Consider the following 24307-nt stretch of genomic DNA (forward strand, 5'->3'; position numbering starts at 1 on the left):
ACCCACCAAAAGGGACTCGGTCCCATCAGCCCACAGCCTTGGCAGCCAGCTCGGCCAGTGGCACAAGCCCAGGGGAGACATGTGGCGGGTGTGGGGAGCCCTGAGTGGTGACCCAGTGTGTACTGTGGACAGAGGTGTCCCATGAGGACATCTCCAAGTACACCTAACACATGCACACTTGCCATGGGCTCTGAGGAGACTGCTTCCTTGGAGGGAAGTTCCTGCCCTGGCACCACAGGAGCAGATCTGACTCACAGCAGCCCAGCTGGCTGGGCTCGCCCAGGCTGACCCCCACATGCTTTCTATCAAGACATACATGAGCCAAGACCTCGGCGTGAGTCTCAGGAGACCTCACCTGGTGATGTGCTGGTGGTCCATAGCCAGGTGACATCACAGGAACTTCCACGACATAAAACCAACTGCCTGAAAGGCCACTGAGAGGGGAAATTGGCTCAAAATTGCATGTGGGACCATGTCCTATCTTGTCCTTCAAAAATTTCCAACCTATTTAAATACGTGTTCTGAGAGAGAGGTGCAGGACGCAGGTCCCCATGTCAAGGGCACAGACAGGGACAAGTGGAGGTAGCATTTGAAGGACCCTCACCTGGTCCTCCTGGAGGAACCTCTCCACCTGCTCATACGCTTCTGTGAACTTGTGTTTGATAATGAGCTCACACCACCGATGACGGACCTGAAGAAACAGCAGACATGTGATGAGGCAGTGGACGCCCCCCCAGGGCAAGCTTAATCAGAGCCGTTTGTATTGTAGACAGCCAGTCTCTGGAGCAGCCCAGCCCCCGCGGAGGAGGGAAAGAGCGCGTGCCAGTTAGGTATTCACTGCTTTAGACATGGTGTAGCAAGGTAACAGATAAATGCAAGGCAGGACTGGAGAAGTAAGGCATGCATCCCAGCCCGGCCACCCTCTACCACCCTATCTCCTGTCAGTTTGGCTCAGGTTGTACTGCTAAACTCAGCAAGGAGGAAGACACTGTTCCCTGAATTCCCAAGAAGAGGCAAAGCCTCAAGCAGGATGTCCTGGGCCTGAAGAGCTCCTGCTGTGTGTCCTGCCACGTGCACAAAAAGGTACTGAAAACAGACAAAAGTGGATACTATTCTCTGAAAAACAACAAACAAAAAAAACCAGTTACACTTTCCTAAAGGTTTGCCTGCAAGAATTTGTCACACAGCCTGCAAATCGACAGACACTGTGATCGAGTTTGATTCTAGACAGGCTGTCCTTTGGGTGGAGGACGGACCATCTCCTGGTCCAGGCACGCTCCTTACCAGGAGCCTGCACCTGCACGTGTTTCTCCGGCTCCAGTGCCACGACTCCCTACAGCAACTGCCCCCAGCCAGCAGCCTGCCAGGTCGCCCTCCTTCAGGTACACATAAGTGACCTGTGCTTTTTAGTTGTAAAAGCTCCTCAGGTGGCTCCTTGTTGTCACTGCCTTTGAAAGCCACAGATACTTTGTAGTGATCCTTCTGCCAGTGACAACAATGTAAATAAGCAACTGCAACATTTTGGTCCAGGTTAGGGCTCCTGAAAATTGCATCCTTACCTAGTGTGCTGGCTGGATCCCTCCTTTAATCTGCTATAAACAGATTTATGTGTAAATAATTAAGGAGAGAAACAAATTATTTATTTTGGGAGTAATCCATCTTCCTAACAGTGCACAGAGACCAGGGGTTCCTGAGAATGGCTGGGGAAGGAGGTCCAGAAGCGTTAGCACACACTCATGCCCTCTGTGCCAGAGGCACAGAGACTATGAGAGCAGAAGGGAAGGTCAGGGCTGCATAATCCCACATCTTCAACGAAAAGTTCCTTCCTGTGCAGACCATGAAAGACAGGCACAGCCCCTAGAACAGTCAGAGCAGAAAGACCAGAGAACAGTGCCCAGAGGAGCCAGCTCTTTAAACTGCACCGAAGAGAGGAAGCGCCAGGTTACTGAATCCCCATCCAGCTCCGGTGTGAGAACCCAGGCAGCCCCCCGAATGCCTGTACCCCTCCTTTCTGTCCCAACTCGGTCCTTTGTGCACCTCAGACACCCCAGCCATGCCTACACACCAGCAGAGGTGCCTTTTGTCAGTGAGCTTTGTGAAAATGGTGGGAAAGCGCAGTAGTCCTGGGCAGCAGGCTCAACTGGGATGGGACCCAGTGCCACCTGCTCTGGGACCTCGGCATAGAGCCTCACTTCTCTCGCTTACAAAATGGGAATAATGTGTGCACCCACTTTTAATTAGGGTCATGTATGTGAGCCTCTCAGAGTCAAAGTGTTCGTTTTGATGGCTCACAGTGGTGTGGCCTGAACACACCACACCTTGTCAGTGACCTCTATCATTCTACAACTTGGGAGGGGCTGCTTTTTAGATTTTTGAGGCTAAATGAGTTTAGCCTCATTTTCTTCCTTTTTGTGCTTCCTTCATCTAATTTACACATGCAGAAATACTGAAGCAGACAGGGGCACGCTTCCTAAGCAGGACAAGGCCCTGGACAGCCGTACCACAAGGGGATGAGTCCCCACAAGGGGATGGCTGCGTGAAAGAGGCTCTTTTATGACCAACATGAAGTCAGCATTTCCACTTCTCCTACCGCTAGAAGCAGTTTATTGTCACGACTAATAAGAGACCCAGTCTTCTGACCTCTGAAGGTTAACGCAGACACTCCCCCACCCCACACCACAGAGGAAAACACAACAAGCCTTTTCATTAAGACGACCGAATGCATTTCGACATTTCAGCAGCAGGATGTTTAAAAGACATGCAGAGATGTGTGCGAGGCTGGAAGCCTACCCACCAGTTCCCACTCGTTCATGGGCTCCTTTTTATTTCTCTAAGAAACAACAAAAAAAAAATCTTACTTTTCTCCCTCCCAAACTCTCAAGGACCCACAATTCACAGGGCCACTGTCACCACATGGAACAGGATGACATTCGTGGCTCCTGTTGGTACTGAAGGACCACGGAGACTTATAATCCTTGAGTGAAGCCATGCCCTGTGTGGCCGTGCTCCCTGACTGGTAACAGCGGGAGAGAAAGCAGGTACAGGCTAGGCATGGGGGCCACACTGTGCTCAGACGGAGGTCCACAAGAAAAGAGCGGCCTCTGCTTATTGTGACTTGTCCAGGTTTCAAGCCACATGCAGGTAGGAGATCCGAATTTACCTGGACTTTGGAAAGGCTGTGGCATGAGCATAAGCGAGGCTAAGTGCTCAGCTTCCAGTGGGTGGACAAAGCCCAGCGGGCAGCAGAGATGGTCCTTTCAGACCCAACCAACCAAACTGATAAACTAATGACAGCAAACCCAAAATTCAGGAGGTACTTCCCACAGCTTCACACTGAATTCTGTCCCTAGACGGATCTGCAAAATACTGAAGAAGGTCCTCTTCTCATCTCTGTCCAATTCAGTCCTCAGTCCTGTGGTGTAGGCAGCTGCTGCGCCAGCTTGTCTGCTTGCCTCTCACCCACCCTCCATCTAACACAACAGAGGCATGGCTTGCCCTGATCTGTACAATCAATGCAGCGACATCTTACTGATGCTTTTAACAATCATGGGGACCCTACTGTGTGCGCACACACACACACACCACCACCACCGATCCTGTGTCTGTAACAGTAAGGACTGAAAAACTTCTCGTGTCCAGGCATCTGTGTGCTGAACTCTATGCACGCAGTTTCTGGGTCACACAGCACATGTCCTCATCTTCACGGACACTGCAAAGTGGCCTTCCAAGAGGTGGTGCAATTTCCACTCCTTTGACAACCTCTGCCAGCACCTGTGTCCCTGCACAGCCACCACCACTGAGCTAACAAGTTTTCACAAGTGGAGCATGGGTCGAGCAGCTGGCCACTCAAGGAAGAGAGCGCTGGACCACAGACTACTTACCGAGGCAGGGGCAGGGTTAAAGGACAGTGATATGCAGACACAGCACAGCTGTGACACCCACTGGTGGGGGAGCTGTTTCGAAAAGTCCCGGGAGGGGCTGCCAGTAATTGGGAACTCCCTGGGGAAGGGACCCACCGGCAGCCAGAGGACACAGGAGCCACATCAGGGCAGTTTCCATGTGCACAGAATCCTTTCCAGTCAGTGTTCACACCCTTTTGCATTTTTCCTCCTGGATCGCCAGCCAATGGGATGGCTCAATCAATTTACTGGGTGACTGTTATGGAAAGTCGCTCTTGTTCGAGTGGATGGCACATGTTTTCTATAGCATGCCAGTCTGTCTTTTTGGCTTTTGTCCACGGTCGTTTTGCACGTATTTCTGAACTGTATTTAGCTGAATGGCTTTATTTTTCTTCCTGTGCCTTCTCACTGTTTCTTTAGTTTTAGTGCTACATGGGTATATTACATATACTCAAACTGTACACTTCAAACATTCACATTTTATTGCGCTTTGATTATAGAGTTGAAAATCTCATTTTAAACATGGCTAAAATTTATCAAGTCACTGTAAACTCATGCTTCAAACCTCTGGGAAGTCTAGACTTTGGAAACATGGTAGTCTTCAACAGCACCCAAGATGGTCAGGCCAGACAGAGAAGAAAGCAGCAGAATAAAAGTGAAAGCAGGTGTGGGCAGGACAGCAGGCAAGGGGAGAAACACTAAGAGAGCAGGGAGAATTAGAAGACAGGCATCTGAGAAGCAGGCTGTGGCAGTGCTCTAGGCGCCCACACCCGACTCGCTCCAGCCTCTCTGTGACAGCAACTTGTGCCCTGGACACGTGTCTAGCAAGGACTCACATCTCCCTCCTGAGCCGCAGGTGCAGACAGTAGACAGTGCACAAGCAGCCCAGAGCCTGGCTGGCCCTCACCTGATCCAAGCCAAGTGCAAGACGCTGTCACACATGTGGGGCACCTAGCAATGTGTGGCACACAGAAATGGCAGGCAGCAATGAGGTAAGAGTCTGGTCACTTCAGCTTGACTCTCGCCGGGCACACTGGTGTGCACCCTGGTATGCTGCAGTCCAGTAAAAACTAGCTTGGGAAATCTCCTTTCAGAGTTCTCTGCTTAGGATGTGGGTGGCTGCCCTCTGTTACTGCACAGGTGGGTTTTCCCACAGAGGTAAATGCATTCCAGAACCGTGCAGCTTTCAAAACCTGCACGAACACAGGGTACTGAGTGCCAGACATCAGTGCTCCCAGGTGTGTGACACTAGGCTGGCTCTTTGGGGTGAGTACAGATGGGAGTGTCTTAAAATGTGGGGCAGGAAGGTGAAGGGTAGGTATGTAGAAGCCCTTCATGTCAGACCCACATCAGATGATAAAGAATTCAAATCCTCAGACACCCAGGACAGCAGGACTATCACCAGGCAGCTGCGGGTATGTCCGTGGCAGCAGGCCGAGCTACTGGGAGACCTGGCACCTGCAGGAAACACACACAAGCGGCGGCACCCAACCATGGGACAGGCCTGGGAATGGCGTGGGTCACACGTGCACTTACGAGTATCTACATGTGTGAACATGTGAGTGTGTGCACACACGCACAGGAAGGTCACTATCCCAACTTTCCCTCACTATACACAACATGCTCCAAGTTTCCTATTCTGTGATTTCCTTTTTAATGATAGCTGGTGATCTACTAAATTAACTTTGTGACCTGCCAGCTCCATCTCTCTTACAAGTGGGGGGGGGAAGAAGAGCACCGGCCCCTCCAGGCCACTGAGGCTGACCCAGGGTGCATACAGGACACCTCAGGACAGCAACTCCCACACAGGAAGTGCCTGTCAGCTTGGCAGCACTGTGTTTCCAGCTTTCTTTTCTACTTCAAAAGTTCTATTACTGGGCTGGCAGAGTGACTCAAGCGGTAAGAGCACCTGCCTAGCAAGCATGAAGCCCTGAGTTCAAACCCCAGTGCCAACAACAACAAAAGAAAAGTTCTATTTATTTAGCTGGGCATGGTGCTGCATGCCAGTAATCCCAGCTACTTGGTGGCAGAGAGTGGGGAGGATCATGGCTCAAGGACAGCAGGGGAAAAAGTAAGATCCAACCAGCAAGCCAGGTATGCTAGTGCACAGCTGTAATCCCAGCTACAGCGGAGGCTTAGGTAGGAGGATGGAGCTCTGAGATTGGCCCCTGACAAAAACACAAGAGCTTATCCAAAAAAGTAACTAAAAGGAAAAAAAGGCTGGGAGTGTGACTGAAGATGCAGGGCACCTGCCTAGCAAAGTACTCAAATCCCCAGAGGAAAAAAACCACAAAGTTCTAGTATTTACTGACTGATTCTGCAAGAATTTGGGAATAGGGAATGCCAAGGAAATGTTGTTAAGTGATGAAGTGACAGGGCTGCTCTCACCATGGGGTGGACACCTGACAGGGAGGGGCTCCACACAGCTCAGGACAGCAGAGCACAGGGCCTGGGGCCACCAGGGGGGGACAGGCTGAGAGTAGCTTGTGTCCCTACGCCACCACTGTGCTGGGAAGCCCCCAGGGCAGAGCTCAAGGCTTCTCCGGGCCATCTGTAAAGAGCTCACAGCCTGCCCCAGGACTGACTCATCACCTGGCCCGTCTGTCAACGAAGTTATTGCAACCCAAAAGGCTGGCCTTCTGACTCCCAGCTGTCTCAAAAGATGGCGACTGCCTTGGTCACAAGAGCCCTGACTCCACAGGTAGGTCTGCAACATGACCACAATCATAATCAGACTATGTGGGGTGGGGGCTTCCCAAATTTTAACTGTTCGCTCCTGAAAATTGTTAACACTGCTGAAGCACAGCCCACCCCCATCCCGACCTCCCTTCAACCTGAGAATGGCTTAACTCTGCAACAGGGCTTGACAAATGCTCCCTATCAAGGATCAGGTGTTGGCATTTCGGCCCATTTGTCATTGTATGGCAAAGGCAGCCCTAGACAGCACCTAAAGGAATGGGTGTGGTGTGGCTATCGTTGGATAAAACCTTACTTACAGACACTGGCTGTGCTGGCCCAAGCTGTGGCCAAGCTGGTGGCGTGCTGGTGTTAACCCACTGACAGGTCATCACCCAACACACAGGTGGACCTGGAGTGGGCTTAGGCCAGGAAACCTAGGGTGCCCCCGAAAGCCTGGTCTGGTTCCCAAGTCCTGTCTCTCCTCTATAGGTCTGGTCCCTTCTGTGCAGGAAGAAGCTCTGTTGTTCACTGTGACACACGCTTACTAAAAGGCCTACAGGCCCTGCAGAAAAGGCCCTCAACCGCAGGAGCGGCCAACGGTGTGGGTGATGCTAGCACCGAGAGTGCCACCTTTAGGGCAGTGATGTCCTAAACCTACCCGCTGTGGGAACAGTGACTTCCCAGGTGCAGCACAAAGGCCACAAGGGATAGGGATGGGACCCATCCCTACACTCCGCCACCCAGCGTATCTGCTGGCTGCACCTTACAGCTCTCAATGCTCTCTCTTTCATGGCGTGCTGTAGTCTGGCTCTCAAGTGTCCCTACGGTCTGGGCCCCACCTTGGTGGTACTGGGAGGGGCGGGGGTGGGGGGAAGAACGACCTTTAGGAAGACTGGTACGTGTGGGGGGATGTCTCTTTTCCGGTATTTGTTACCTGACAGAAAGGTGACTGACACATAGATGTTATCTCAAGAGTTCTTTTTTAAACTTCAATTTTACTGTTTTCCATGAAGTTCCTTCAAAGAAAGAAAAATCCATGAGGCTGGAGATATAGTTCAGTGGTAGAGTGATTGTCTAACACACGTGAGGGACTAAGTTTGACTCTCAGCACTGAAAAAAAAAAATTGTATGGGAACTCTCTGCCTCAAACTCTTTTTTTGGCTGGTATTGGAGTTTGAACACAGGGCCTCACACTTGCTAGGCAGGTGCTGTACCACTTGAGCCACTTAACCAGCCCTTTTTGTGATGGTTTTTCCAAATACAGTCTTCCCAACTGTTTGCCAGGGGCTGCCTTCCAACTGAGATCCTCCTGACTGGCCTCATAGCTAGGATTACAGGCATGAGCCACCAGTGTCCAGTTTCACACTTTTGTTAAGTATGATTCTTACAGTAAAAATATCTGTAACCCCAGTGCACAAAATCAATTTAAGTCTTCGTATCAATTTTCTAATGACACTAGAAAGTCAGTCTCAAGTACATCCCGACAGCCTCCTGCCTTGTAACGAGGAAGCTGTACAGAGACCAGTACACTGAGACTGGACGGACAAGGATGTCTGCTGGAGCACTGCTGCGGCTATCTGGGCTGCTGTCTGCCCCTCCCCCAGCCTCATCAACACCCCCTCAGCCCTTACGGAGTGGGGTCTCAGTCTCTCCAGTTCACAGAGCTATCTGTAAGTCCTACCATCCTTATCCTCAGGCTTTGTGTGTCTTTCCACACTAGCATGTGGCTTGGCAAGAGCAGGGGCCTTAGGCTGTTTGCTGGCCCTATCTCCATGCTTCATGCACACTTCTGAATGAATGGAGCACTTCTGCAAAACGGGAATGCTTTTCAGCTACTTTGAAATTATAATGCACAGTTGGAAGCTATAAAATGCTTTGAAGAACACCACCCATCCTATTTATGACAGGAAGCACCCCCCGCCTTTTTCAGTCCTTTTGATTTTGAAATTAAAAAAAAAAAAAATCTGTCCAGGGAACATGATCTGGGAAGCCCATTAAACCTCATTTGGAGTTCCATTTTATATCTGTAAACAGAAAAGTGAAGGCATGGCTTTTGTAAGTTAGTAAGTCTGTCCTGCAATAAACAAGTCTGTTTTTTCAATCTGGGTCCTTAAATTAGATTTGCTTGGCTTTACAGAGGGCTTGCTGCTGGTGAGTGGGGCAGCCTCTGCAAAGTGGCCCAGTGCTGCATTCCAGACGTCTGGAGTGGTGGATCCCTCTACCTGCTCATTCCAGAGTGAGGTCAAAGAACCGTCAGCCGCTGGCTGTCAACTGCTCCTTACTCCCAAAGGGTGGCAAATCTGGACGCTATTTCCTTTCTAATAAAGGGAATTAAAAGTAACTTCATTTGCTACTGTAAAGCTAGGGGGTGGAGAACCAGTGAGACATGAACCTCTCACACCCTGCCCTGGTGTCTAGAACCAGAGCTGCGGCAGGACCTAGACCAGGTCTTGCACATGGCATGCACATGGAGTTTGGTGAGGGCCTAGCACGGTGACAATCATCAAATGCAAACATCAGGTGGGAGCCTAAGTTTTGTGAGATACAAATCCTAAATCTTTCTTCCCTTCTCCTCTGGACTATTTACTTTATTTTCCTTCAGCATGTGACACATGGCCTTTGCTGAGAAGAGGACTTTTGCTATGGGCAAAACAATGGCCATGGTTCCTCTCCTGAGAAGCCAGGCAGGGATACCGCATTGCCTCTCACTTCTCCCACAGCGGCCCTGACCCTCAAAAGAGCCTCATCAAGTGAGTCCAGAAGGCTCACTGTCTCCTGATGGGGCTTCGCTAGCTCACTTGGGATGCTTGCCTCTGGGGCTATGTCACACCCATTCCCCTACTGCGTCAACATGAGATCCAGGAAGTCCTCCTCCAACAGCAAGTACTAGGCACTGAGGGTAATGTGGTGAACAGAAGAGCACAACAAAGTTTGAGAAAAATCCACTAAACCCGCAAGATTCACACACTGGTGACAAACCATGAGATGCCATGAAAGGACCTAATGGGGAGTAAGACAGGATATGGTCAGATGTCTGCCAAAGGAGAGCCATGGGGACTGAGGGCTGAAGGAGAAGTGGACACAGCTGGCAGAACAGAACACCCCAGCCCGACTTCCAGGCTACCATGAGGCTCACAAAATAACCTACCCCTCCTTCCTCCCCTGTCTTCTTAGGACAATTTCCTCCAACCCCTTCTCCACAGAGACTAGAGAGATGGGCTTCTGAAAGCAAAACCCAGTGTTGAGGTCAGGTGATTCATCCCCAGTGCTTTGAGGAAGTGTAGCTGTGGCGTCTTCTGGCGCAGCACCTGTGGTTCGTGTTGCTGGAGCATTTGTTACCTCCCTGGGTTGCAGCGCTCTAAGTCTGCTATGGCTGAACCAAGAAAGAAGGCCAACGAAGACTTCTCTTGAGTTGTGACTCTGTGAAAGATTTCCAGGAGACGAAGAAGGCTGGTACTTTCAGAGAGCAAATGATTCAGGAATGTAAAGAATTTCCTTGGATTGAGTTCCATAGTTCATGAAAGTAAAAATTTCTCTGCTTCAAAGGGCATATCAAGAAAAGGAAAAGATGAAATCCATAAAAAGAGAGGATATTTTTGTAAATCATATGACAAGGGACTTATCTAGACTATATAAAGAATTACTTTAATTAATAAAAAACAAGCCAACTTAAAATGAGCTAAAGATATGACCAGACATTTCTTCAAAGACACACGTCATCCTTAGTCAACAGGGAAAAGAAAATGACAACCACAATGAAATGCCACCTCGTGTCCAGTAAGACGGCCTAAAACAAGGGACAATAACCACATGCTGGTGAGGAGGCAGACAAACTGGAACCCTTGAATGTGTTCGTGAACTGTAACACGGTACAGCCATGCTGAAAATCAGATGGCGTTACCCATGACTAGGCAATCCCATTGCTAGGTGAGGATGAAAATTTATGTCTGTTCACTCAGCAACTTGTACACACATGTTCACAGCAGTGTTATTCAGTGGCTAAAATGTGAAACAGCCTAAATCCCATCAACTGAAGAAGGGATACAGACGTGGTCCATTTGTGTGATGAAAATATCTAGCAACAGAAAGGAACGAAGGGGCTGGATTCAATCCCCCAGCACTAAAAAGAGAGGAAATGAAGTTCTGATGTGTGCAACAAACATGATCTGTCACAAAAGACGCCATGATGTGTACTAGACGCCATTTTTGGCATATGGCTGCCCAGGACTGGCAAGGGACCTGGGGGTGACAGGTAAAGGGTGCGGGTGCAGCTTCTTTCTGGGCTGATGCAAATGTCTGCAGATGATGATGGTGGCTGCACCACTCTGAACATACTAAAAAACCACTTACTTATATACTTTAAATGGGTAAACTGTACAGTATATGAATTATATTAAGAATTGTAAGTTTAAAAATTAAAACCCACCACCACAGCCTGCCCTTGGACAAGCCAGGCAGAGGAAGGCATCTGGATGAAGGGTGCTTTTCTGCCGTCTGTCAGCTGAGAAAAGTCACCCAGCGCTGAGCAAGAGGTGGGGAAAGCCTCAGTGTAGCATCGCTAGTTTCTGGCTGGTTGGTTCCCTGCCTGGGGACTTCCTGTGCTCAGGAAGGAGCAGATGCTTCCACCCACAGATGGGCCAGACCAGTTGGTCTATGGAACACAGCTCCATGTGGTTTGAGGTTGTGGCAAAAGTAACATGCAGACTGAGCAGTCTAAAAAAATCATTTTTGGTGTCACTTCAAAAAGTTTTAAATTTCATGTCCTGCCACACACACAGATACCACCCGCCCGCATTCTACCAGTACTGCACGAAGGCCGGACACAGGACTAGATCCTCACACTGGGGTGCTCTGCACTAAGGAGAAAGGTCAGCGTACTGGAGAGGCGCCAGGGGCCCAGAGACACCTGAGAATTCTGGCAAACGAAGTGGAGCTTTTAGTTTTAGGGCATTTAGAATACACTTTACATTTGAGTATGACTCAGTTTACAATGATAAGTAAAATGGCAGTGTCAACAATGGGGGGGGGCGGTGTTTTGGGGTAATTTCAAGCAGAAATCAATACAAAAACATGTAAACTAACGACTGAGCTGTTAAGAGCCCCACACGTGGATTCACCAGAGCGCTTTAGAAAAAGCGTGGACATGAGGTACTCTCAGGTATCTATAAAACTGGACCAGCTGGAAGGCACAAACAGCAAGGAAAAACAGGCAACCAATAACAGCAAAAGTAAAGTAACTTTCTTAATAAGGTCTGGCTGAACCTTCAGCTAAAAGTCCACTTCTAAAGGTTCATATTTTCTCTCTCTCTCCAGATAAATTCTTAACTGTTTACTTCAAAGTCCCCATTAAGAAAAATAAGTGGGGGGAAGGGGGGAGGGAATGATGGAGGGGGTGAATTCAACTGTGGTATACCGTAAGGACTTCTGTAAATGTACAACAATAATATGATAATAAAAAAGAAAAATAAGCGAGGGCTGACGGACTGTTGTAAATTTGTGTGGCTTAAAAAAGTCTGTGATCTCTGGAAAAGCAAAGAAATATTAATCTTAAAAAATGTAAGCTCTTCCCTTTGGTCATTTTAGATCAGCTTAAAAAAATCCCTTTACCACAGAAAAGTTCCAGAGGCACTGAATTGAATAACAAAGAAAACTCAGAGAAATACTGACATATCTTCTTGACACTGAAGGAATGTTCTAAAACACTGATTAAATGTCTCAGAAACCAAATACACCAAAGGGAAAAAAATACATAAATATAGTCAGAGAATTACATAAGAATTCTGTTTCCCTACGTCAGAAAAGGTATAAAAGAAAGATGTGTCTAAAGCAAAACTGCTCCAATCCCCTTCTCGATTTATGCCCACTGGCTTTAAAACCTAGAAAAAGAACTGCACCTCTGTGTCCAGGGGACAGTTGTACCCTAAGGTATTATGATGGCTTTTATGAGGCCACCCTGTGCTAGGCCACACTGAAGCACTAGCCTCTTTGATTTGCAACTTAGGCTTAACCAAGGGGCCACCAAGCCAACTTTCTATACCTGCAGAGATGTGTGACAGGCAGTCTGATGCCATGTATCTGTGAGCTGCTGAGGGAAGGCGTCCAGGGGCTCAGGGGGAGACTTGGCTCCTCCCGTTCTACCCAGGAAAGCCAGGAAAGCCGCTTCGCTAACTGCTGCTCAGTGCTCTAACACTGCACAGGGGTCTCCACGTTCCATGGGAATTTCCTTCCATGATGTCTTCCGCTAATGTGACCTGGTGAGCTGTGGCTTGGAAATGAGGCCCAAGTTACCTGTATACCCAGTGCAGCCAGCAGGAGAGGGAGACCAGTGTGGGTCTCCTGGCACCACTCAGATGGGGCTGGATAACTCAAGTGGTAGAACGCTTGCCCAGCAAGTGCAAGGCCCTGAGTTCAAACCCCAGTGCTGCCAACGACACAAAACAGATGGGGCTGGGTGCCCTGGCACCGTTCTTCTTATTCCTTGGCGCTCCAGGGCAGCTCCCTGGGTACAGAGAGAGGCCTTGGCGCCAGCCCTGTGGGTTGCCCTAGATCCAGGACTGCAGCAAGGGAGGCACAGCTGGGTGCCATGCTCCACACCACCATTACTGGACCTGACATCAGCACAGCTATAGTTTTGGCCTCATTGTGCTACTAAGATTCCACAAGAAGGGGAACAAAGGAGGAAGAGATTCTGAGTTGAGTACACTGCATTTCAGCGATCTGTTGAATATACTGAAATGCAACAGGAATGTCCTATCTGTAGCCAGAATACCAAGAAGAAAGTAACCGGAGGAGAAGGGGAATAAGGAGCAAGGATGGCAGGGAACAGATACTCCCAAACACTGTGCACCTTCACACACAGGAATGTTTTTAGCACTGAAGACCTAACCACCAGAAGGAACGCCCTCCAGAGGCCTGGTGATCAGCGAGGGCTCTGACCACAGACTGGGCTTCTGGGCAGTGGGGTCCCACAGCGGGAGTCACACCTCCTGCTCCTGTACTTCACCCAGCTGCTGAGGTGCTTTCTTTCCAAGCAGACAACAGTTCTCTTCTTAGCAATGCATTAAAACATGTGCCTCCCTGCCTGTGCAAAACCCCGCCACAGGGAACAGGGAGAGGCCCAGCCACTGGACGTGGCTAGCCAGGGCTCTTCACTCATAGCGAGTCATGGGGGAAGGGCCTATAAGACTGTGTTTGTCCATTTGCAGTCAACCCTGAAAGTGTCCTTCCAGGTGAGAATGCAGATAGATGCTGACCGGCAGGGCTGACTAGTGGTAGAACGGGTTTGTCCTTTCATACTGGCCTGCTTCCCTAGGCTGCTTGCCACAAGTACTTTAGTTTGCAAAGGCTTCTTTTTCCCTCCATTGGAGAGTGTTTTCATCTCTTCCAAGGTTATATTCTCTAGAGCCTTGGTAGGGTGTACAGCCAGCTCCAAGTCGACCTTAAATATTGTCACCCACTTTTCCTTTCTGGTCATTCCACTCTGCTGTAACCACTGTTAAACACATAACACCAGGAAATTTTTCAAATTGTCTTTTGTGAACCAACTGCTGCCTTGGGACACTGGTTCGCAACTGGGGAACCCTGCCACCCTCCCCCACTCTTAAGCCCACACCCCGGAGTCATTTGGTAATGTCAGGAGACATTTTTGAGTCCCAGCTGGTGGGGAGAGGGACTGGCCACAGGTACCTCCTGGGTACAGAAGCCAGGGCTGCTAAACACCCCACAACACAGAACAGCCCTCCACAAAGAATCAACCATTCAAAATATCAGAATTGCTGAGGCTGAAAACCCCTCATTTAGAGCAAACTGCACCCCCTACCCCACACCCAGAGCAAAATAAACACTAACCAACCACAGAGCCAAAGACTAAGAATTTTGTGACCAAATGCATAGGGACTCCCAATAGTTGGGTGGCCTAGAACACAAACCCAGCTGTGGGTATTTCTTGTCTCTTTCTTATGCTGCCTGTCCACAGACTAAAAGAAAGAGGATACAGCTGAGGAGATAACATGCATGTTGTTTTAGCTAAGTAACAATATTTTACCTTTCAGACCAGATGATAAAATGTGAGTTCCACATGAACAGAAACTATGGATGTGATCAGCTGGGGTGTGCTCAATAGTACAACACATGCCTCGCATGCGTGAGGCCCTGGGTTCCATCCCCAGCAAAACTCCCTGAAAAAAAACCAACCAACAACCATGGATGCTCACATACTCAGAATCCTCACTGACACGGAGAGTCTTACTTTGCTGACAATCTCTTCAAGAAAGTATCTAAGCCCAAGGAGAGTGAAGCTGGGAGGAACCTTGGCCAAAGTCCCCAGGGAGGAATCAGGCCACCTGATGAGAACTTTGCTCTCATCCTATCTGCATTCCAAACTGTGGGCTGTAATCCAACACAACACCAAAAGCCATCAGGATAGCCCAGGAGCTATCCTGGAGCATCATACTTTGCTGATGAGGAAAATGGGGGCTGGAGGGTAGGTGGCTTGTGTGTGGTCACCATCAGCCTTGGGGCCTGAGCCCAGCTCACTGCTGAGTCCATGCCTTGCTCAATACCAAAGCCTGTGCCCGAGTGTTCAGAGGAGACCACAACAGGGCAGAGCTGATCAAAATACACACAAGCATTCTTCTGTTCTCTTCATGGGGGCATGGCGTGAGAAGCGCACAGCACACACCCAGAGTGGAGGCACCCCAGGAAGGTGGGGACGCGACATACCTATGCTTTTACTCCAATCTAATCTTTCTTCTTTATTTTTTGACTGAGACAGGGTCTTGCTATGTATGTAGTCCAGGCCAGCCTTGAACTCTCCTCTCCATCTTCCTGCCTTAGACCCCTTCCTTTCAACAAATTCAGTGAGGAGATGAACTGGTGCTACTGATGGCCTCTCCCAAAAATATTAACTTTCTGGCCAAACGTCCCCATTGAAACTTCAGAGAGAGCAGGCAGCAGCGTGGACATTTCCGATTAGTGACTACCACTCCTATCTAAGACAGATGAGTCACTGAGTTGCTGCTTCTTAATTTTCAAAAATGCCAGAAAAACTTTTTAAGGAACACTGTTGGGAGATACAGGCGCCTGAGGCATGCCCCCTGTTCAAAGTGGTTGGTACAACCACCGTAAGTGAAGCTGCGGGAAGGTCGGTGTGGGCTTCATAGGAACACGGTCACACAGCATGCTCCATGGACCCTCACCTCACTGCCGTGGCAGCTACTTTTTCGACTTAAGAGATTTGCCAAGCAAGGAAGACCTGAAATTTACTATTTGAAAAGGAATTTGGTAAAACACTTTCTGATCCAGAATCAGCTGTCAAGTATGTTCTTACACTTTTATGGCTCTTTCTTGAGCAGTACACCGAAAAGCTGTAGACAAGGTGCTTTTAGGGCTGAATTTCCCTTCTTCTCATTTTCCTTGCTCCTGGAAGGAGCCTGGCTAAGGCTGGTAGGTTGTGTGATTCAGCGTGAACAAGATGGCTGACTTCTAGGTTAGCCTCATTTTCCAAGCCAAGAAAAGGGAAGGTGCCCTGCCCCAGCCCCACCCAGCAGAGGGAGGCAGCGAGGCGTGGGCAAGGCGTATGATGGCCTAGAACAGTATGTACCCTCCTTCCCACATCCTTCCCACATCAGCGTTTACAGCTTTCATACCACATGGGGTGTGGGTCAGTGTGGGTCTGGGAGGGCAGCAGGGGTACTCAGGAGACCAGTCTCCACACATCCCAGCAAACCTCAGCCCAGGTGCAACACTCAGAAACACGCTCCCCCCGCCTCCCAATCAGAACACATGCTCCATGAACACGCCTGGCTCCCAGAAACCAACCTCAAGTGAACGAATTCAGGGGTTGCTTCTTTTTGTCCCTCCTTCCCCTCCTCTGTGAGTGGGTGGCCAGTGCAGCTCCACAGCAAAGCTTATTTTGAGAAATTTCCAGTTCAGGGACACCCTGGACGTCAGAGGGCATGCCCAGAGAGTAGGCAAAGAAATACTCCCTGGTCCCCCAAGTCTCCCTGGTCTGTACTGAGACCTGAATGGGCTGAACTCCTTCCACACAGGCTTTTCATTCAACACTGGGACCCCAGGAGCCCGAGGCATGAAACAGAGCATGAAAACCTAACTCTGCTCCTGCCACAAAACCCGCTGGGGTCATCTTCCACACAGACATTCAGGACATGTCCTGCTACAGCTGCTTTCTCTGGCCAATTAACTGCTACTTATCCCATATTTAAGAGCCCAGAGAACAATTCAAAGATGCTGTTTTTACTTGCCTAGTGAAGGAGAAATACCGAGAACCAAGTCAGAGTCCTCAAGACTTTTTCTACCAAGTAACAATTTTTTTTTTCCCACGCAGTCTGTCACTCAAAAATACAGATTATTGTTATTGATAGCATGATAAATCACAAGTCACAAAGTTTTTAGAAAACACCCTGGTTGTCTAAAACCCCACTGCTTTTCTGGTTCTGAGTGATACTTCACAGGAACTTCACAGAGAGATAGGCCATCAGTGCAACTAACTACACGCCAGCACCCTCCCAGTGCACACAGGGGCTTTATCCCCATCCCAGCCTGCAGGCCCCAGCTGGCAGCCCAGCGATCCTCAGGGGGCAGGGTAGGCCCAGCCAGCCCACAGCTAGGAGCAGCATGCTTTCAAATAGTTTTAAAAGGTAATCAGGAAAAGATGGCAAATACCCCGGGTATTGCTAACGGTATGAAATTCAAGTTTCAGACTCGTAACAAGTCTGACTAGCACACGGTCATGTTTATTTACATATTACCGAATGTGGCTCTCATACCACAACTGCCAAGGCCAAAAAGTTGCACCAGCCAACCGGTGACCACACACAAGTCGTCCACTGTCCGGTCTCATCTTCCTCATCAACAAAACAGAACCATGACTATCCTGACAGCTTCTAGTGTTTTGTTTGTTTTCTAATTTCATTTTCCGCTGACTGCTACCTTGGCACATGCTAAGTTCACACCTCCGCACTTGTTTTTGTCTCTATATGGAAACTACCCCAGCCCCTTGGGTGTGTATGGCCAGCCTGTTCTCGTCTTTGGGGCCTGGCTCATTGGCGCTCTCTCTGCATGGCCTTTCTTCAATATTCTTGTCTAGAAAAACCTAGTCCAACTTCACCTTGTGTACTTCCTCCCCAGTTCTAAGTGGAATCTGCCCTGCTCCTTTACTTACGAGCTTGTTCTCCAGGGAGTGCAAGCGTCCCAAGGGCAAACCTCGCCTGTGTGCCCACACAGACTGAGCCATGCTACCCTTCAAGCTACCTCTTGTCACTAGGGATCTACGAAGAGACTACCCTGTCTTTGGGCAGCACGATATAGTCTGGGAGGATATAGTCTGGAGACATAAAACAAGCAACCAGATAAAACCTGTGTCCTTTTCAAAGGTTTAAGAGGTTATATATAGCAACTAAGCCAGGCTGTAAGTTAAGAACAGGATGTGCTTAGGCCAAAAGGAAGGAGGAAACAGGGTCTAGCACCTCATGGCTTCTGGGCAAGGGGACAGGTGTCCGGGGCCTGCTCTGACCTCCTACCCTGCTCTGTGCAAGCCTGTGACAGAAGTATGACATTCCAGTGCCATTCAACCTAAGGCCTATAAATAGGAAAGTCTTTTAATCACTAATTAAAAATAATCGCCTAGAATTTGAAACTCCTATGATCAAAAATCTAAGAGCAGAAATAAAGCAACACCCACACATCTGACCGATGTTTAGGTAAGAAGCTTACTGTGTCTTCTCTGGAATTCTTTCAATGACTCTGCAATGCACAACAATGTCCCTCTTACCCTTTAGTTAGAGGGACAATTTTCTCCATCTTTATGAAGTTTATTTATGTATTAGGATATTTCTAGAATATCATTTCAAAAATACATTGTAATGAACAGGGAGAAATTATTCAAATAGTTTGTTTCTTTATACATCTTCAATATCCACTGTACATTTTACATTCACAGTACATCTCAAATCAAAACAGCTAAATTTCAAGGGCTCAATAGCCACAGGGGGCTGGGAGGCTGAACTGGACTGCACGGTTTTAAAATGTTCAGAACTATTTTTCAACTGAACACAAACAAAACTGCTTCATCTGCACCATATGAGTTGTATACGAAAGAGCTTTTCTTCTGAGCACTTACGTTTTACTTAAGATGACTGAGTACATTAAATATTTATTACTTTGTATTTTTAAAACCTGGAACTCATCTTGGGATTCATACTGCATTCTCCCCAGTAAGCTAGAAGATATTGAGGACCACATCACACTGCTCTCCCATAAGCATCCAGTTTTACTTTTCAAACCACGGCTGTGAGATCCAGTTTTCATTTCCTTTACACATGGCTTCTTTCCTGTGCTGACTGAATGCAACCAAGACGTGCCAACATGTCTGAGCCAAGTTTCCTTAATGTGTAACAGGACGGCACCACCATCAGCGTGCGGGATGACCCACCCAAGTCTGTAATTCATAAACACTCCACCCTGTCTGCTCATTCTTTTAGGAGACTTAGGTCCACCTTTGAGATTTAGGAAGTAAGAGGGAACACTCAGGACCTCAGAATACTCTGGTTACGAAAATGATTAGCAGAACCTGGAGGAAAAGCCTGGCCTGGGAGTTACCTTATGTGCTGCATAAAGCCCTGCTCTTCCCCGTAAAACACACCAGGGAGTTTGCTAATGGACATGGTAGCTTCCACGACAGGACCTAGTAGTTACCTCTGCATCCTGCTCATGGAGGCAGTACGTCCTCTGGAGGCTTTGGAGCGTTCGGGGCCTCAGGGTCTTCTCCTCTAAGAGATGCTCCAGAAGCAAGACCAGCTGGTCTGGAAGAAGCTGCGGGTGAAACAAAACAGCCTGTGAAAATGCCATTTGGCTGACGTTTAGAACAAAGCCAGGCTAACCTGGGCCCTTTCAGCGTGTGTCTGGACACCAGGAACACCATGGCACAGACATGCAAAAACCTCAGGGTACCCTGTCTGTACCACCATTCTAGAGTCTGGTGAAGCTCTGTTCTCCACGCTTTCATTTCAGGTCTCCACCTACAGCAGATCAAATGGTGTGTGTGTTAACAAAGCACCACTATGGTTAGGAGATTCTTGCCTTTATGGCGTGCATATGTCAAAAAATGTCACTCAGTCTAGCAAGAGAGTCAAGAAGCCAACTTCCAGCAAGCACATGGGAGCTGAACAGAAATCGTGTTTTCAGATTCCTCCTGAACCACAGAAACCCTGCCATGTACTGACTGCACACCAAGAAATACAAAGCAGGCAATGAAACAGTTCCCATGCCTCACAATCCTTCCGTTACAAAGTGTACGTTTATGATTTATAAGTTTATAAAAGGCTCTATGCATTATACATGTAGCAATGTATACACATAAACACAGACAGTCACCCTTACTCCTGAGCCTCCACACAGGACAGGTCAAAAATGATGTCACAGTTAAAAGCAAAGAGAGGAAAAGAAGTCTTCATGCAGTACAAAAATAAAAGCAAGCCATTTGTGAACACACAGCTGAGTGTGTGAGCCTGTATCTGTTTACCATCTTACCACAGTGCTCACTGCCCTCCCTGTGAGGCACCATTACACTGGTTCAGCAGTGCACTGGAGGAAAAAAAAAAAAATCAACTTAAGACACACCTGTAGGAACTGAAAAATGTTTTATGCTAAAAATTAAGGTTTTAAGCCAGGTGTGGTAATGCAAACCTGTGGTCTCACCTGCCTGGGAGGCAGAAGTAGGAGGTTTGAAGCCCGGGATCAAAGTATGAGACCAAATGTGAAATATAAACTAAAGCAAAGGGGAGGAGCGTATTAGGTTTTAAAATAAGTACTGTGGATTTCATTATTGTCTATACTCAGCTTCCCTGCGCCCTGCTCATCTCCAGATCACACTCATGAATGAACAGACTTACAAATCTGGACGCCAACCTTGGGCTCACAGAACATTCGTAACACCACCTGGGTTTTCACTGCAACTTTCTACTATCAGAAGAATATCATAAGTTATTGGCTTCTTTCTCTACTCTTTACCTGTCTGTCCTCAGATGTGCACTCTGGCACTCTCTCTCTCACACACGCACACACACAGCATGCAGGGAAGGAAGGTGGCAGACCACATGTATAGCACTCACCTCGTACCTTCACAAAGAAACTTCTCGCATCTCTCATTTCTCCCTAACTAAGTTCTAGTAAACTCCGCTTGCCACAGACAAGCAGATAGGTACACAGATACACATCACTTGGTTTGGGGTATATTTATTTCATTGTATCTACCATCTCATAGTCACATTGTGGACAGCATCTGAGGCTGAAGGAGATACTGGGTGTCTCTAGAAAATTACATTACGATTAGCACTGATCTGTGAGGTCCTACACAAGGACCATAGGACTAACAATCTCCTCCTAGAGAAGTCATGTGCCTGTATCAAGTTACTACATCATGTCTAGTAACTAAAACACCAGCCTACCATTTTCTATGGTTTTAGACATGAGGCTACTTTTAAGATAGTGAGAGAAGTCTGCTATTTTATAGAAAGGCCAACCCAGGACACCCAGCCTCTGGTAAATCTCCTCCGGTTCGCACAAAGTGCACCCCTTGGGTAGGCACGTGTGGGGTGTCCAGGGCTGCTCACCACGCAGCCCAGCGACTTTGTACTCAGACTGTCTTATTGGCCCCTTGTGAGCTCCTCTCACTTAATCCCCAGGCTGGTGGTGGTCCCTTGGTCCCCTCCTCCTCCCTGCCACCTATCAAACCCTCCAATACCTTTCAATGCTCCAAGGGAGGCCCTCCTCTGCTGACAGTGGAACCTGACTTCTCCTAAGGCCACCCTCCCACCAAATAACCCTCTTGTACCTGGATCCTCTACAGAGTGCCTCTCTTTCTCCCAAGCTAACTAAGGGCTTCCTTCAAAGCACCCGACCACTTCTGCTTCACTGCTGCCGTTGCTGAAGGGCCCCACTGCTCTGGGGCCCCTACTGGAGTGACCCACCTCCCTTGCCAAGGGCTGGGACTAAGGAGACAGACCATTCTCCCAGAAACAAATCCCCCACCAATGCAGAGACACAGGGGAGCTCCAGATTGGGTCAGAGCGGCCCAGCCCATCCTGCATCCCTCTGTTCCTATCACAGAGCACCAAAGTCCAATGCCACAGTCTCTCTAGGCACAGGTAAGGCAGACTCCTGGGAAAGGCCATGGGAGCCAGCCTGCCAATCTGCAGAATTGCAGGAAAGGGAAAAGTCGAAGTAAGAGTCTCCCTGTTATATAACTGTGCTTACAAGGAGTCTACTGGTAGACTCTGTTTGGGACTTGGTTTAAACTAAAGACGCCCACAGAGGAAAGAATTCTTGAGTAAGACAACAAGCTTGGTCCTCAGCTTACCTCAGCTGTGTTCAACCAATAAATACAACTCCATTTAAACAATCCTACATGACCCCATCGAAATGCGTGCATTCATATTTGTGTACCTCAGTTTTCTCTCAAGCAGAAAGTCCACACATCTGCACATAGAAAAAGAGCAGAAAGGATCTTTCAAAGCTTTTGTCCTCTTAAATTTCACGCAATGGAAACATTTAAGACTTAAGACAGAGGTCAGACAGGAGGGAGTCAAACCTTTATAGAGCTCGTCCTAAGTTTAACTGACTCTGATTGGAGGGAGGGAAAAAGCACCAGTGCATACCTCCTCCTTCAACAAGGTGGGAAAGACACTGCAAGAGCCAGCTTGTTTCGAGGCGGGCAGAAGGCCAAAGAAGGACCGGCACAGCCATGCTGCAAACATTCCTCCAGTATGCTAGATCTAGTCTGGCTCTTTACCACGGAGGTGCAGAAATGACTCACTGTGTACAACCTGTGGTCACCTGGCTTTCAAGTGGAACTCTAATTCATGGGAAAACATGTAGTTTCTAAGCAATGACAAAAGCAGACAACATCAGTGATCTAATGCTGTTGTAGGCCACAGACAACTAATTAAGCATTCTTCATCCACAAGTAAGTCAATATTATATCATTTCTTTAAAGAACAAGATTACAGACCTTGAAAGATGAGATGAAAGTAGAAATGTGGTAAGTTGCTACATTTTAATACAGTACATTTCTCTCTGTAAAATAAACATTTGCTCTCTGTAAAGCCACCCTACAATGAAAAAGAAGTAACATGTAATAAGCCAGCCAAAATGTTTGCAAAGCAAAAAGATACACACTAGCAAACGTGCAGCTTTTCAGAGGCAGTGCTGGGCAGCAGGACCGCCTGGCAGCTGGCACAGGGTGCTGGGAATGTTGTGCCATTGTCCCACTCCCGCCCACATAGAGATCAGATTAAATTTCACAATTTATGGCCAACCTCATTTTAACACAGCAGTTAAGACATGGTTTCAGCCATGCTATGGTGTGATAGAAAAAACCAAAGCACAGCGTCCGGGGCACTGTCTCCTAAGAAAGCAGGATCTTCAGACACTGCAGGGGAACTTGCACGTATTTCCATGGGTCCAGCAGTGTTCCCACCCATAGTTCAGTGACAGGAACAGAAAGCCCCTTCCTTTCTTCGTACAAACCAGAAATTTATGATGGCGTTATTACTTCTTCTACATGAGGACCAGCTCAGCATTTTTTTAAAGTGCCTTTGCCCAGGGAACTTAAGGCGAAGTAAGAGTATGAAGTGCAACGTCACGTGCGTACTTGAACAACTGGGCAGGACTGTAAAGCTTACTCAATTGAAAACGAGACAGCGAATGCTAAAGCAGGCCAGTCAAGTACAAATGCTATTTGTTAGGGATTTTAGAAGCCTGTAGTCTTGCCATAAACATGGAAGATTTTACAGTTGTTAATTACTGAGATATGTTCAAAGAAAAGAGTCTACTTCTATTTTTTTTCCCAGTCAACTGAAGTGCTGAGGCAAGCCGCACAGCTTTAAATGGTTTAAAAAAGTTTCTACACAAACTTTTGGAAAGAAAATTTGAATTTTCCAAACCACCCTCCTGTACAAGCAGCACAAAGAAAACAAACCTTGACTCTTTCAGAGCCTCTCGGGGATGTCATGGGGGCACCACTCACTCTGAGCTCCCTCAAGACCATCCACACAACGAACTCTCCACCGTCTCTTCCATTGGCACACAAAGAGGCCAGCTCACCTCCAGGACCAGAAATGCCACGGCCAGGTCTCACGACCTGTGGCGAGGACCGACACACACGAACGTCTGAGCCCCACCGTCTGCAAGCCTCTGAAAGCCCAGGAGGGCAGCTCCTGGCGGCCCAGCTGGTGCACTGTAGCCGGGCCACAGAGGAAGGAAGTCAGCACAGCTCCCAGACGGACAGATCGAGACTAATGCAGCCCGATCAACAGTGGCGTGAGTTCTATTATTACCCATTATCACTCTGGGATCTGTGCCTAGATGAAGCGTGCTTCCTGCCTGATGCAGTTCCTTTTATCCTGGCTGGAGACTAAAAGCAGATCAATGGGGGCAATACATATGATGTCACTTCAATTCACAGTGACAGCCTGGCCTCCCCTCTCTCAGCCCATCTGAAACAAACAGAAAGATCAATTCTTCCCAAAGATGGTTAAAAAATGCTTAGGGAGCATTCATGGTCCAGAAAAGCGTTCTCTGCTATATTTGTCTATGTTACTACGGCAGGAGCTGTTTACACGGAACAAAAACACAAGAAATGGGGGAGGGAGAAAAATCTCAAATTCTCCTGTAGGCTGGAGGCTTGCTGGCTGAAGTCTGAACAGAACAAA

General features: G+C 48.2%; 1 protein-coding gene across 19 annotated transcripts in view; it reads right to left on the reverse strand.

Moving 5' to 3' along the window:
- Aopep (aminopeptidase O (putative)) overlaps positions 1-24307 on the reverse strand; it is a 293876-nt gene that overhangs the window by 4428 nt on the left and 265141 nt on the right. For 6 of the 19 annotated variants that reach the window (XR_012440580.1, XR_012440579.1, XM_074052594.1 and 3 more), the window contains one exon: positions 19293-19409. Coding sequence is in view for 13 of the 19 variants with exons in the window: in XM_074052595.1 (XP_073908696.1) it covers positions 19293-19409 (117 nt within the window). In the remaining 6 variants the exon portion in view is untranslated. Of the gene's footprint in view, positions 1-355; positions 435-604; positions 692-19292; positions 19410-20154; positions 20181-24307 lie in introns of those variants that run through there. The other 13 variants (XR_012440576.1, XM_074052592.1, XM_074052588.1 and 10 more) reach the window with 6 other exon arrangements.

The sequence above is a fragment of the Castor canadensis genome, chromosome 13 (genome assembly GCF_047511655.1).
Source record: "Castor canadensis chromosome 13, mCasCan1.hap1v2, whole genome shotgun sequence".
Classification (NCBI taxonomy): Eukaryota; Metazoa; Chordata; class Mammalia; order Rodentia; family Castoridae; genus Castor; species Castor canadensis.